Source organism: Sarcophilus harrisii, chromosome 4, assembly GCF_902635505.1.
Source record: "Sarcophilus harrisii chromosome 4, mSarHar1.11, whole genome shotgun sequence".
NCBI classification, from domain to species: Eukaryota; Metazoa; Chordata; class Mammalia; order Dasyuromorphia; family Dasyuridae; genus Sarcophilus; species Sarcophilus harrisii.
The window spans coordinates 110,256,705-110,271,594 of NC_045429.1; the positions used below are offsets into that span (position 1 = coordinate 110,256,705).

The 14,890-nt window shown below is 36.4% G+C and overlaps 1 protein-coding gene across 2 annotated transcripts in view; it reads left to right on the top strand.

The window, feature by feature from the left end:
• The first annotated feature begins 1,415 nt into the window (after positions 1 to 1,415).
• Positions 1,416 to 14,890, top strand: part of CENPF (centromere protein F) — a 75,976-nt gene continuing 62,501 nt past the window's right edge. The window contains exons 1-3 of one of the 2 annotated variants that reach the window (XM_023501964.2): positions 1,416 to 1,588; positions 10,062 to 10,293; positions 11,510 to 11,706. In XM_023501964.2, the coding sequence (XP_023357732.2) occupies positions 10,132 to 10,293; positions 11,510 to 11,706 (359 nt within the window). In that variant the 5' untranslated portion in view covers positions 1,416 to 1,588; positions 10,062 to 10,131. The remainder of the gene's footprint in view (positions 1,589 to 10,061; positions 10,294 to 11,509; positions 11,707 to 14,890) is intronic. The other variant, XM_023501965.2, reaches the window with a different exon arrangement.

Genomic DNA, 14,890 nt, shown 5'->3' on the forward strand with positions numbered 1-14,890 from the left:
AACACTGCTGGATCAAAGGGTATGCACAGTTTGATAACTTTTTGAGCATAGTTCCAAACTACTCTCCAAAATGGTTGGATTCGTTCACAACTCCACCAACAATGCATCAATGTCCCAGTTTTCCCGCATCCCCTCCAACAATCATCATTATTTTTTCCTGTCATCTTAGCCAATCTGACAGGTGTGTAGTGGTATCTTAGAGTTGTCTTAATTTGCATTTCTCCGATTAATAATGACTTGGAGCATCTTTTCATATGACTAGAAATAGTTTCAATTTCTTCGTCTGAGAATTGTCTGTTCAATATCCTTTGGCCATTTTTCAATTGGAGAATGGCTTGATTTTTTATAAATTAGAGTTAATTCTCTATATATTTTGGAAATGAGACCTTTATCAGAACCTTTGAATGTAAAAATATTTTCCCAGTTTATTGCTCCCCTTCTAATCTTGTCTGCATTAGTTTTGTTTGTACAAAAACTTTTCAGACAAAAAAGAAACTGAAATTTAAGGTACTTGTTCATGGTCAAGCAGCTAGATAACTAAATGTCTTAACCATTGATCCTAATTTTTATGCTTTGAAAATGAAGGGAAAAAACCCCAATAAAATTTTTTTGGCATACACTTTAAAAAAAAAAAAAAGACACAAAAATGTCAGAATATGCTTTTATCCCAACTTTTTTTTCCCATTTCTTTTCAATACTCCACGAAGCCAAAACAAAAACAAAAACAAAAAAACAAAACAAACAAAAAAATACTCCACGAAGCCAAAAAAAAAAAAAAAAAAAAAAACCCACAAAAACAAAACAAACAAAAAAACAAAACAAAAAAAAATACTCCACGAAGGCTTCCCGAAGCTTCCATTTCCCCACCTGCCAAAGGATATGGTTGGATAGCATCCTTACAAGATTTTATAAATTAGTCCATTAGTAAAAGGGACAGTCCCTGGTTTCGTTATCTTAGCTTAAATGTTGCAGTTATCATGTGCAGGGGGGGGAAATGCTAACGCGGATGAGCCTCGTGGGGGTTTGTCAAAAGGGATTTAAATGGGTCAGAAATGATAAATCGGAAGGGCAGAAGGAGGGCGGGAGCGGGAAAGAGGGGCTACAGGCTCCGCGGCCCGGGAGCCGCCAAAGGCTCCCCTGCTGAGGATAAAGGTCCGCGTCAGCCCTGAGACCCCGACCCCAACCCGCCGCCGCCGCCGCCACCCAGCGGCAAACACAAGAACAACACCCGGAGCGGCCCGGAGCGGCCCGGAGCGGCCCGGAGCGGCCCGGAGCGGCGCGTGCCGGCCAGAGCCAGCCTCCGCCGCTAGGCCCAGGCCGATTGTTTTTTAAATCCATACAAATGCGCCAATCAGAGGCCGCGCTCCGGGAGTGCGGAAGCGGATTGGCTCGGCCTCGGAAGAGTGGGACCAATGGGCTACAAGATCGCTCGGCGCTCCGTACGCCGCGGGGGGAGGGGGGTAACTGACGTAGCGGAGACGGCGCCGGATTTGACTGTCCAAGTTTTTGTCTCGCTTTTCGGGGTTAGTGTACGCCGCGCCAGAACTTTCAGGGCCTTTGTGGGAGGCCCTCTGCGCTGGGGAGTCAGGTAAGGAGTGGGACGGAGGTTGTGGAAGTCGTCGTTTGCTGTCTGTGGGAAACGTGCCGTTCCCCCCCCCCCCCTCCCCCCCGGTCGTTAAGGAGGAGTGGGCCCTGGACCCTAGGACCTGTGGAGTGGGTAAGATAGTCGTCTCCCACTAATTCCCCGCGCCGTGTAGTGAAGAAATCCCGGCCTCTCCCTCCCCTGAATGTGTGTCCTTTTTCTCTCCTCGTAATGAAGTATCGCTGTTGCCCATTCCTCCTAATGAAGGTATTCCTTCCTCTGCCTCCCATAATGAAGGTATTCTTGTCCCTGCCCCCCATAGTGATGCCCCTCCCCCATAATGAAAATATTCTGCCCCTCCCCCCGTAATGAAGGTATTCCTGCCTTTGCTCCCCATAATGAAGGTATTCCTTCCTCTGCCTCCCATAATGAAGGTATTCTTGTCCCTGCCCCCCATAGTGATGCCCCTCCCCCATAATGAAAATATTCTGCCCCTCCCCCCGTAATGAAGGTATTCCTGCCTTTGCTCCCCATAATGAAGGTATTCCTTCCTCTGCCTCCCATAATGAAGGTATTCTTGTCCCTGCCCCCCATAGTGATGCCCCTCCCCCATAATGAAAATATTCTGCCCCTCCCCCCGTAATGAAGGTATTCCTGCCTTTGCTCCCCATAATGAAGGTATTCCTTCCTCTGCCTCCCATAATGAAGGTATTCTTGTCCCTGCCCCCCATAGTGATGCCCCTCCCCCATAATGAAAATATTCTGCCCCTCCCCCCGTAATGAAGGTATTCCTGCCTTTGCTCCCCATAATGAAGATATTCCTTCCTCTGCCTCCCATAATGAAGGTATTCTTGTCCCTGCCCCCCATAGTGATGCCCCTCCCCCATAATGAAAATATTCTGCCCCTCCCCCCGTAATGAAGGTATTCCTGCCTTTGGTTCCCATAATGAAGGTATTCCTTCCTCTGCCTCCCATAATGAAGATATTCCTTCCTCTGCCTCCCATAATGAAGGTACTCTTGTCCCTGCCCCCCATAGTGATGCCCCTCTCCCATAACGAAGGTATTCTGCCTCTGTCCCTATAATGAAGGTGATTCCTTCCTCTGCCTAATGATTCCTTCCTCTGCCTCCCATAATGAAGGTAACATTAGTGCCCCAGCCACTCCATAACGAAGGTATTCTCTTATTTATTTATTTATTTTGAAAAAAAATGTCTTTACATTATCCCTTGCACTCACTTCTGTTCCGACTTTTTTCCCTCCCTCCCCCAGATGGCAAGCAGTCCCATACATGTTAAATGTCACAGTATGTCCTAGATACAATATATGCGTGCGGAACCGAACGGTATTCTTTTATTTTTTAAAAGTATTTTATTATAGCTTATTTACAAGACATGGCATGGATAAATTTTTAGCATTGACCCTTGCAAAACCTTCTGTTCTAACTTTTCCCCTCCTTCCCCACAACCTCTCCCCTAGTTGGCAGGTAGATCCATACATGTTGAATATGTAACGAAGGTATTCTTGTCCCTGTCCCCCTCTCCATAATGAAGGTGTTAGTGTCCCACTCTTCCTAACCTCCTCCCCATCAAGATATTTTCCCCGATCCTATCCGTATTTCCTCTTTTCTCCCCCTCCTTCCCCTCCACTTCCCACCCAGGAATCTTTTCCTCCAATCCTCCAAAGTGATGGAATCCCTGTTGTTTGAACTTCCCTTACTGTCCCCGTCCTACCCCGCATTGGAGTAAGTTTGTTGACAGTTTTGTGGGTCCCTGTTCTCAGAATGAATTCTGGCCCTGGCTTTGGATGTGATTGGGAGTTCAAATTCTATTTTTTTTTTTTTTTTAATTTAATAGCCTTTTATTTACAGCTTATATGTATGGGTAACTTTACAGCATTAACAATTGCCAAACCTCTTGTTCCAATTTTTCACCTCTTACCCCCCACCCTCTCCCCCAGATGGCAGGATGTCCAGTAGATGTTAAATATATTAAAATATAAATTAGATACACAATAAGTATACCTGACCAAAACGTTATTTTGCTGTACAAAAAGAATCAGACTCTGAAATATTGTACAATTAGCTTGTGAAGGAAATAAAAAATGCAGGTGTGCATAAATATAGGGATTGGGAATTCAATGTAATGGTTTTTAGTCATCTCCCAGAGTTCTTTCTCTGGGCATAGCTAGTTCAGTTCATTACTGCTCCATTAGAAATGATTCGGTTGATCTCGTTGCTGAGGATGGCCAGCTCCATCAGAATTGGTCATCATATAGTATTGTTGTTGAAGTATATAATGATCTCCTGGTCCTGCTCATTTCACTCAGCATCAGTTCGTGTAAGTCTCTCCGGGCCTTTCTGGAATCATCCTGTTGGTCATTTCTTACAGAACAATAATATTCCATAATATTCATATACCACAATTTATTCAGCCATTCTCCAACTGATGGGCATCCACTCAGTTTCCAGTTTCTAGCCACTACAAACAGGGCTGCCACAAACATTCGTGCACATACAGGTCCCTTTTCCTTCTTTAGTATCTCTTTGGGATATAAGCCTGGGAGTTCAAATTCAAAAATTGTGGTTTACAACTCCATATAGGGTCTTGGTGTTCAATATGGGAATCTCGAAGTTAGGATTTTTTTTATCAGTATCAAAAGTTTGAAGTAGGATTGAGAATCCCAATTTCAAATCAGATTGTGAAAGGACTTTTAAACTCCCAATAAAGGCATTTCTGTTTTATCCTAGGGACAAATAAACACTTTTTGTTTCCCATGCTAAGTATAAAATTTTATTTTGTTGGTGGGATAAAAGTATATTCTGATATGTTTTTGAATCTTTTAAAATAGCACAAAATATTTGCTGTTCACAATATCAAATTGTTTTTCTTAATTTAAAATTAAGCATTTAGTTTCTCTTCAAGTCTATATCCCCAATAAAATAAGAAAACATAATCATTTTACCAAATATAAATAACCACACATAGTCAAGCTAAAAAAATTTCTCCATTGGTCATGCCCACAAATGTTTGTCTCATTCTACAATTTGTGTTCATCAGGTCTTTCAAAAAGTGGGTAGAATGCATAATCATTGACTCAGGAATTGTGGCTGGTCACTACACTATATCAGTCAGAGTTTTTTAGCCTCATCCTCTGAGTTAAGAGTGGATAAGGGACACCCAGATAAGTGGGACAAGATCCCAAAGGGCCCTTCCTTAAACAGTTCCTATTCTCCTCTCCTAAGACTGAAGAGAGAGATAAGGAGCTGAAAGGAGTTTTCTATTGGTTTCCTCTTTCTTCCCAATAAGCAACAGTAACTCTTCTCTAGTGCCTGATTAAAAAAGAGATGATAATATCAGTTTGTTTGACTCATTGGATGGTTGTAAGGAAAGTGCTTCACAATATTCAAATCTCCTTATGAAAGTGGACTATTATTATAGAAATGGTGATGAGGCCTGAATTGTTGACTGCTCCTAACAGTATCCTTTTCCAGTGTTACTGACCTAGTTTATATTCCCTGTTTCTAGAAAAGGCCAAACTTGTAAATAATAGATTTGTTCTACCTGTGACTTTTTTTTTTTTTTTTTTTTTTAAAGTCAGCATTTTCTTAGGATCCTAGTGATTTGGGGCATTATAGGTTATTTGAAAAATGTTGAAGTTTTTGGGTTCTACTGATTGTATCTCATCAGGGTAGATCAGCTTGGTTGGAAGAAAAGGAAAGATGGAGCTATACTTTTTTTTTAGGGTTTGATTCTTAATGAATGAGCTTGGTTCTTTTATCTCTTATGAGTTTTGGTTCTTTCACCATTTAAAAAAAGACTTGTTTCAAAATTTGATACGTTTTGTTTAGTCTCAACAAATACCCAAATAAATCTTCAAAGTACAGAAGGAAGCTGTGTGGTTTTTAATTTTTACATTTTAGTGCCAACATAGATTTAAAGTATTTAGTATAGTATTTAAAGTTTTATTTCCTCTAGATAATTTATTTACATTGTTGTCATTGAGTATGTCATTTTTTGGCTTGACTTTCTTCAGTCTGTCATTTCACAAGAGTAATCTCATGTTTTTTTTTTTTTTTTTTTTTTTTTTTTTTAAATTACTCTTGGTTCTATTTTATAGTGAAATATCATGGAATTTGAGAGTTAGAATGGAACTCAGTAGTGGAGGACTAGTCCAACCCCTACACAAAAGTAATCCCTATCTTAGCAAATTGTACAATTAATTATTCTATCTTTCTAAGTAGTGTATTCCAATTATGCACAGCTCTAATTGTTAGAAATTCCTTTCCTGACATCAAAACTAAATTTGTCTTTCTGCTGCTTCTGATTCTGCTGCCTGGAGCTACATAAAACAAATTTAATCTCTTTTCTACATGACAACTTTTCATATACTTGAAGTCAGCCATTATGTCTCCCCTGAGTCTTGTCTTCTTTAGGCTAAACATATCTAGTTCTTTCAAATAATTCTCTTATGTCATGAACTCAAGGCCCTTAACTGTCTTGAGGTTGTCCTCTGGATACTCCAGCTTATCAGTGTTCTTCCTAAACTTTTGTACTTCTAATGAAATGCTTTGGGTGATAAGCTTTGATGAGGGCAGATCTGGTATATCTCCCTATTTTTAGAAGCCATCCCTCTTTTTTAATGAAGCCCAAGATTACATTAGCTTTTTCTTGGACTGCTATATCACACTGTATATACATTCATCTTGCAGTCCAGAACTCTTAGTTTTTTTCAGAGCAACTGCTGTCTATCCATATTCCCCCATCCTTTATTCATGAAGTTAATTTTTGTACCTAATTAAATTATTAGATTTAATTTCTTTTTTTTAAATAGCTTTTTATTTACAAGTTATATGAATGGGTAGTTTTACAGCATTGACAATTGCCAAACCTTTTGTTCCAATTTTTCCCCTCCTTCCCCCCACCCCCTCCCCCAGATGGCAGGATGACCAATACATGTTAAATATATTAAAGTATAAATTAAATACAAAATAAGTATACATGTCCAAACCGTTATTTTGTTGTATAAAAAGAATCAGACTCTGAAATATTGTACAGTTAGCTTGTGAAGGAAATCCAAAATGCAGGTGGGCAAAAATATAGGGATTGGGAATTCAATGTAATGGTTCTTAGTCATCTTCCAGAATTCTTTCCCTGGGTGTAGCTGGTTCAGTTCGTTACTGCTCCATTGGAACTGATTTGGTTCATCTCATTGCTAAAGATGGCCAGCTCCATCAGAATTGATCATCATATAGTATTGTTGTTGAAGTTTATAATGATCTCCTCCTGCTCCTGCTCATTTCACTCAGCATGAGTTCGTGTAAGTCTCTCCAGACCTTTCTGGAATCATCCTGTTGGTCATTTCTTACCAAACAATAATATTCCATAATATTCATATACCACAATTTATTCAGCCATTCTCCAATTGTTGAGTATCAACTCAGTTTCCAGTTTCTGGCCACTACAAAGAGGGCTGCCACAAACATTCTTGCACATACAGGTCCCTTTCCCTTCTTTAAGATCTCTTTGCGATATAAGCTCAGTAGTAACACTGCTGGATCAAAGGGTATGCACAGTTTTAGATTTAATTTCTAGTTTCTAGTCTGTCATGATCTTTTTGGCTTCTGACTCAATCATGGTGTTAACTATACTATCCAGTTTTGTGTCAATAAATTTATTGAACACTATCTATCATATTATTCATTTCATTGATAATAACATTAAACAGCACAAGGCCAATCACAGATATTGAAATACTTTTCTAGAGATCTTTTGTAAAGTTGACAGTGACCTATTAACAACATTTGGATCCAGTCATTCAAACAGTTCTGAATCTATTTGATTCTATTCTTCTAAGGTCCACATCTCATATCCATAGCATGGGGTAATCCTTTCAAAAAAGAAAATGAAGTTAATCTGTGATGATCATTTTTTTTTATAAAATAATAGCTTTTTACTTTTCAAAATACATGCAAGAATAGTTCTCAACATTCACCCTTATAAAACCTTGTGGTCTAAATTTTTCTGCCTCCCTTCTCCCCTCCCCTAGACAGTAACCAATCCAATATAGGTTAAATGTGCATTTTTTTCTAAACATATTTCTACATTTATCATGCTGCACAAGAAAAATCAAAACAAAAGGGAAAAAATAAGAAAGAAAGAAACACAAGCAATAACAAAAAGATGAAAATATTGTGTTGTGATCCACATTCAGTCTCCACAGTATTCTTTCTGTCTTCATCACAAGACCAGTGGAACTGGTCATTTCAACTCATTGTTGAAAAGAGTCATGTCCATCAGAATTGATCATCATGTAGTCTTCTTGTTGGCATGTACGATGATTTGGTTCTCCTCACACTTAGCATCAACGTTCATGTAAGTCTCTCCAGGCCTCTCTGAAATCAGCCTGCTCATCAATGATGATCAATTCTTGAGGAAATTATACTGATTATAGCCACTGCTTTCTTTTCTAGGTATTTGCCAGACATATTTAGTGAATTATTCTAGAAATTTCCTGTGAATAACAGCTAACCTCACTGGCATATAATTTGTGGACACTTCCCTTTTTGAAAACGGGGATATTGTCTTTTTCCAATCTTTTGATACATCTCTTATTTTCTTGATCTTTCAGGGTAGTGTCCCAGCAATCCCCTTTGCCAGTTTTTTAGTACTCAGGGATGTCTTGGCCAGATGACTTGAATTCATCAAAGAAAGAATAAGTATGCAGTTTTAATAGCTTTATTATCTTGGGCATCACTTGTTAATCAAGTGTTTTTTCATTTCTATATTTCTAAGTCATTCTTGGTAGAGAAAGCATCAACACAAAAGAATTGATTCTTTCTTTTTTCTGTTGTGGGTTATCATGATCCTGCTCACCCCAAGCAAAGATTCTATCTCTTGTTTTCATTTTTCTCCTCTTTTACAGCAACCTCTGCCTCTTCATTTTATAGCTGTTGTCTTTAGCTTCCTTCACCAGTCATTGCTTATTCTGAGTTTTAGCGTTTCTGACACTAAATTTCCAGGATTACGCCCTGATCTTGTATTTATCTAATGTACTCTGGCCTGTTTCTGTACATTTCTTTTAGAAAATCTCAGCTGGTTGTTAAATTCCATGTGCATCTCCTTAGTCTCTGTAGACAATGTGATGCGGTTGCACTCCTTGGAAAATTTTTTTTTTTTTTAATATCTTCAGGACAGTGATATTCTATGACATTGACATACTGTAATGTTTTCAGACACCTTACCTCAGAAATTGGAAGAGATTGATGGCCACCTATTTGACTCCCTAATTTTACAGATAGGGAAATTGGGATCGAAGGGAGGAGTCTAAGGGACTGGTGTAAGGTTCCCAGAAGTAGTGTCTTAGGTGGAATTTGAGCAATTTAGTAACTTTTCTTGTATAATTCCAGAATTTTCTAAAAGGTTTGATTTAGTTCACAGCTCTTCAGCAGCTTGTTGGGTGCTTGCGTTGTCTCTAGCCATAAGTTTTCCCATCTTTTGTGAATATGAGGTATTATTACTTCAGGCTAATTTTTATTTTGTATTTATATTATTATTGGTTTTCACTACTTTTTAACACATAGCACTTAACAAACAGTACTGTACTCTTTAGCCCCTTGTTAGTTTTGATGATGATGCTAGAAAGGACATAAATCCCAAGCTCCTGGGGAGAGAGGGAGAGGTAGGGAAACATAACAGAAAATAAAGTTTTAGAGTTATCTTGGTCGGATTCAACCAAACTATAATAAGCTGTGTATCGCAATAGATTATAAACCTGAAGTTACCTTTTCTATCATAATAGCTTTATTGTCAGGTACCTCAAGTAAAGGACTAGAATATTGTCATTGCTACTACTTGTTCCCCTCTCCACCCCATTCCCCAAGAAAAAAGAGATCATGGTCATTATAGTGGCTGAGAGGGAGATAGAACAATTTGGAATACAAACTGCTGATATAAACAAAGGACAATCCTGGTATTGGTATCATAATGGAGCTTTGGAGTTTGCATTAGTGATAACTTGTTTTCTTTAAGTACTAAAGGAAACCTTTCCTTTACAAAAAATGTCAAATTTTTTTATTATACTAATAAATGAAAAATACTATATATGAAAAATTTAATACTTGCTTTTTTAACAGTGGAAAAACAGAAAACTATTTAAGAAGGCAAAATTAAGACAAAAGATACAGGGTAAAAGAATCGAGGACAAAAAGTAGCATTGTCATTGTACCCTGCCTAAATGAGTCTATTCAAAATTATTGTTGTTGATTTAGTAGAAAAATAACTCCAGCTCAGACTGGAATCTCATAGCCAGGTAAATTAGATGTTTTATGCCTGGGATATGGCATTTAAATACCTGTTTGGGAGAATTCTGTACCAACTGGCCATTATTTATATTTATGAAACTGTCTTATGAACAGATTATATACTCTTTGAGAATTGAAAATTTTTAATATTATATATATATATATATTTAATATCACAGGAGCAATGGTTGGATTCAACTTATTTTAGAATTTTAATTGGTGATTGAGTAAGAAACAAGATAGAACAAAATGAGTTGGGCTTTAGAGGAATGGAAAGATGGTCTGTCTACCAGAGCCCTTCAAAAAATTCAAGAGCTTGAAGGACAACTAGACAAACTAAAGAAAGACAGGCAGCAAAGACAATTTCAGCTGGAATCCTTGGAGGATGCCCTGCAAAAGCAGAAGAAGAAGGTAATATATGATTGATTGAAGTATCACTGGGGGTATGGGGAATATTATAATTTGTTGATTACATTTTAATTTTCATATCTGATCAGACTTGTATAAGTTATGAGTCAATATTATATTTTGAGGAAAATGCTTTTGTTGTTTTATTATAGGCCACTTTAAAAAAAAACTTTTTTTTGTCCTTCTACAATTCTAAATAAAAAGAGATCATGAAAAAGCAGAAAATTGCTTCTGGCTCATAAAAAAATTAAAGAGACATTTAAAATAAAAAAAAGTATAATTACTTGGCAAGTATATTTTTTTGTTCACAAATTTTAAAGTACCTTTGTTTCTAGTTGGCATTTAGAATAATTATGTCACCAATTAGAAGACCAAGTACATCATTAGGAGATTGCCACTCATATTTTAATTTTCGGGCCATAAATTGCTTTGTTTTTAATTATTCTGAGATAAAAATCTAAGATGCTATTCTGTCCACTTAAAGACAAGTCCACTGTTTTGTCAACACTGATTTGATATATCAGAATCTAAGCCAGGAATTTATGGTTTATTAGTCAAGACTTCTGGAGTAATTCCCAAAATTAGCTGAATGGGACTCAGGAACTCCCAACATTAGCAAGCTAAGAAATTTTGTTCATGGCACTAGAGGAATATGATCACAGGACTGTTGAACACTGAAATAGTTTTCTTTGGTTTGGAGGAAGTTTCCTTTTAGAAGTATTTTAAAAATACAATAGTCTTGTTTATCTTCAATAGTATGTATAAAGGTAACTTTGCTTTCAATAGATAACTATTATGATGTATAATTTTCTTAAATCTTAAAGACATTTTTTTTAGGATTAAAAAAATGTTAACCTGAAAGTTTATTTCAAAGAAATAAAACATGATTTATTAATAAACTACTGTAGCAGTAAGTGTTTTATTGATTATCACTTTTAGTGATTTATTAGATTGTAAATTCCTCGGACCTTTGCATTTCCCTCAGAAATAGAAAACTAGTGACTTGTATATATCAGGCACTTAAATTTTTGTTCAGTATGTTACTTATTTATTAATGAATGCTTTAACTTTGGCAGCAAGTTTATTTTATTTTATTTTTTTTTAATTTAATAGCCTTTTATTTACAGGATATATACATGGGTAATTTTACAGCATTAACAATTGTTTGGCAGCAAGTTTAGTTTAAATTCCTTAAATTATTTCTGATGATTTAAATTAGGTTGAAGATCAAAAGAATGAAGGGGCCACCCTCAAAAGGGAGAATCAGAGCTTGATGGAAACATGCGAAAATTTAGAGAAAATGAGGCAGAAGATTTCTCATGAGCTTCAAGTCAAAGAGTCACAAGTGAATTTTCAGGAAGGACAGCTAAATTCAAGCAAAAAGCAAATAGAAAAACTGGAACAGGAACTTAAAAGGTAACTCTTGTAATGAGTCTTTTAGAAAATTGTTACAGCGTTTTGTTTTTAATTAAATTCATTTATTTTTATTGGTGGAAGCTTGAATATTTTAATTTGAGAGAAATCTAATAATAAGCCATTAATTTAATAAGGTATTAAAACTGTAAAACCACTCTTTTTGGCATAGCCTATATTGGGAATTTGTTATATCATAATTTATTACATAGATTGATTCAATTGAGAAGCATATTTTCAAATATATTTATTTTCAAAATATGTATATATTGAGAAATATAATATTTGTATGGGATTTGAAGTCAGACTCCCTAGGTCCTTAAAATTCTAGCTTTTAAACTTACTATTTGGGCCAGGCATAATCTCTCTGTCTTTTAAGCCCTTCCCCACTCCCTCCCCCCCCCCCCCCCCCCCCCCCCCAGCTATAATTTATATGTCTGTAATGTCTGTTCTCAAATCTTGACCAGATGTTTACGGGAGGGGAGAGGGGGAAACGGGACACCCTTTCTATGGTTGGATTTTAAGATCATAGATTTAGAGTTTGGAGGGACCTTAGAAATCTTGAATTTTTGCATATGAGAAATTTTTGTAAATATAATTTTGCATATGAGGAAACTGGCTCAGGGAGATCTGGAGAAAACATTTTACGCCTCTGGACCTTAGTTTCATTATCTATAAAGTGAAAAGTATTGAATTAAATGGGCTTTATATCCTAAATTGATACTTCTGTGACAGCTAAGTGACTGCGGATCAGAGGATCCTAAATTTTCAATTATCTGACTCCAGATCCAGTATTCCTGCCATCGTACTACCTTTGTGACAAAATTCCTTAAGCTTTTCTCTACTAAGGTAGCTAGATAGTGTCACTTGGAGTTCAGAATACTGAGTTCAAATCCTGCCTTAGACATGCTTTAGCTTTACATACCTGCCATATCACTTAACCTTGCTCTGACTTAGTTTCCTTATCTGTAAAATGGGGATAAAATGGAAACTTCCCTGGGTTCTTATTGAGGATAAAATGTTTGCATGATGTTTTGCAAATCCTGAAGTTGTATATATGTTAGCTGTTACTCTATTATATAGAACCAAACCTTGATATAAAATATGTGTACATTAAAAGTTATATCTGTCCTTGGTATTCACGACCAGTTTTAGGAAAGTATTTTATTTAGTTAGCCAAATAATTATGGAAAGTTTCAGCATTTGACATTTACATTTACTGCTTGTTTTTCACTACAAAAATTGAGGAGTACCATATTCCTTAAAACAGTTCTTGATGTATGTAACAAACAATATACTAATGGACTCAGGTTGAACTGGTTGGACTTGGAAATCATGATCCAGGTAACTTTTTCTGGTCCCTTCCTCCCAACAAAATATATTCTTGTCAAAATAAGAAACAATCATAGGAACTGAAGTACTGCTTTAACTGGTTTTCTCAAATTCAAACTTGGGAATTTTTATTAGGAGTATCTCACAATTACTTTTTCCCTCCCTCATTTCTCTCCCTCTCTTACTTTTAACTTCTCTATTTACTCCTTTCATTGTTGTTTTCAAACATGCCCAAATCTTTCTTCATCCTTAAGAAACCTGCAGTAGGCTCAAGTAAGGCCACATATTAGTAATGTTGCTGTTTGGAACTTTTTGAAATTGACCACATATTGTTCTTAACATTTTTAGTGGTAGCTATTTTTCCTTTTTGAGGGTCAATTTGATTTTTTGAAAGCAGCCAAAAGTATTTTGGAACTAAGGCTGGTAAGCAGTCAAGTGATCAAAGAGGATCTGTGCTGACTGAAAGGGTCAAAATTTGCCCAAGATGAGAAGGCACAAATGGATTATATGTGTACCTTTGGAGGATTCAAATTAGATCATTATTCATTCTGAAAGCAGTTTCTCAAAGAGTTTCAAAGCTGTTTTGAATAGCATTCTAGCAGTCATATAATCTTCTATAATTTATCTGAAGCATACACATTTGGATGTATTATGATAAATAATATCTAAAATTTCAGTAAAATCTTAAGGGTTGCAAATACTTTAAAAATATTTCATGAGATAGGTAGGAATGTTACATCCTTTTTTATTTTTATTTTTATTTTTAAACAAATGAGGAAACAGGCAGTGAGAGGTGCACAGGGTCTCATGTGTATCTAGAAACTTATTAGAAGTTTCAGAAGATTCAGAAACTTATCTTCCTACCTTCGAGACTACCATTCAGATAGTACTGTGATAGCCATCTGATTAACAATATGCTTGGGTTGGGGTCAGTTTCAGATAATGTGGTGACTAGAGACAATTTGTATCTTTGAAAGTCCCCTTTTTTCAGTCTAAGGTATGGAAGTAGTAGGGGAATGTTATTTTGGCCTTTACTTTTCTTTGCAAAGATGCCAATGCTATTCTAAGAATATCTGTGCCAAATGTTAATTTGCCCCGTTTCCCAGTAATTCTCCTTCCCATTCATTTCTATTTTCTATTCAGCCCGTTGTCTGACATGGGCCAAATGTGGAGCCTTTATTAGGAAAATAGTAACAATAGTAAAAATTATCAGTTATTTTCTGTCTGTAGTGTCAGGAACTAATATTAGATAAAATTAAACTATGGGCTAGATCTGAGGTGGAAACTTGATATTATCCATTCGTTAATAGGTTTATATTGGTCTCAAGTTACTTTATTGTTTTCTCTCTTTGACAGTAGAGATTGTTTTCTGTTTTTGTATTCCTGGGTGCCTGGTACATTGATAGTAGGTACTTATGAATGTGAATCAATGGATTTAATTGCTTGGGTATCATAGTACTAACTGGCTTTTTGAGAATGAAGAGGCTTCTATTCTTATAGGTTAATTTTGTTGTTTAATCTTGTGCAACTCTTAGTCACCCCATGTATCATTTTCTTGACAAAGAAATTGAAGTCGTTTGCCATTTCCTTCTCTAGCTTATTTTACAGTTGAAGGAGACTGAGGCAAACAAGATTAAGATCACTTAATCTTGATCATATAGATAATATATGGGTCATATAGGTAATATAGGTAATAAGTGTTTGAGTAAAATTTGAGTTCACTAAGACAGTCTTTCTTACTCCAGGCCCAGTCTTCTAGCCACTGAATTGCCTAACTATAATATTCATATTTTTCTTTTCTTTTTTTTCCATGTTCTTATAAATATGAAGTAGTTCTGTTTGTTTTATAAATAAC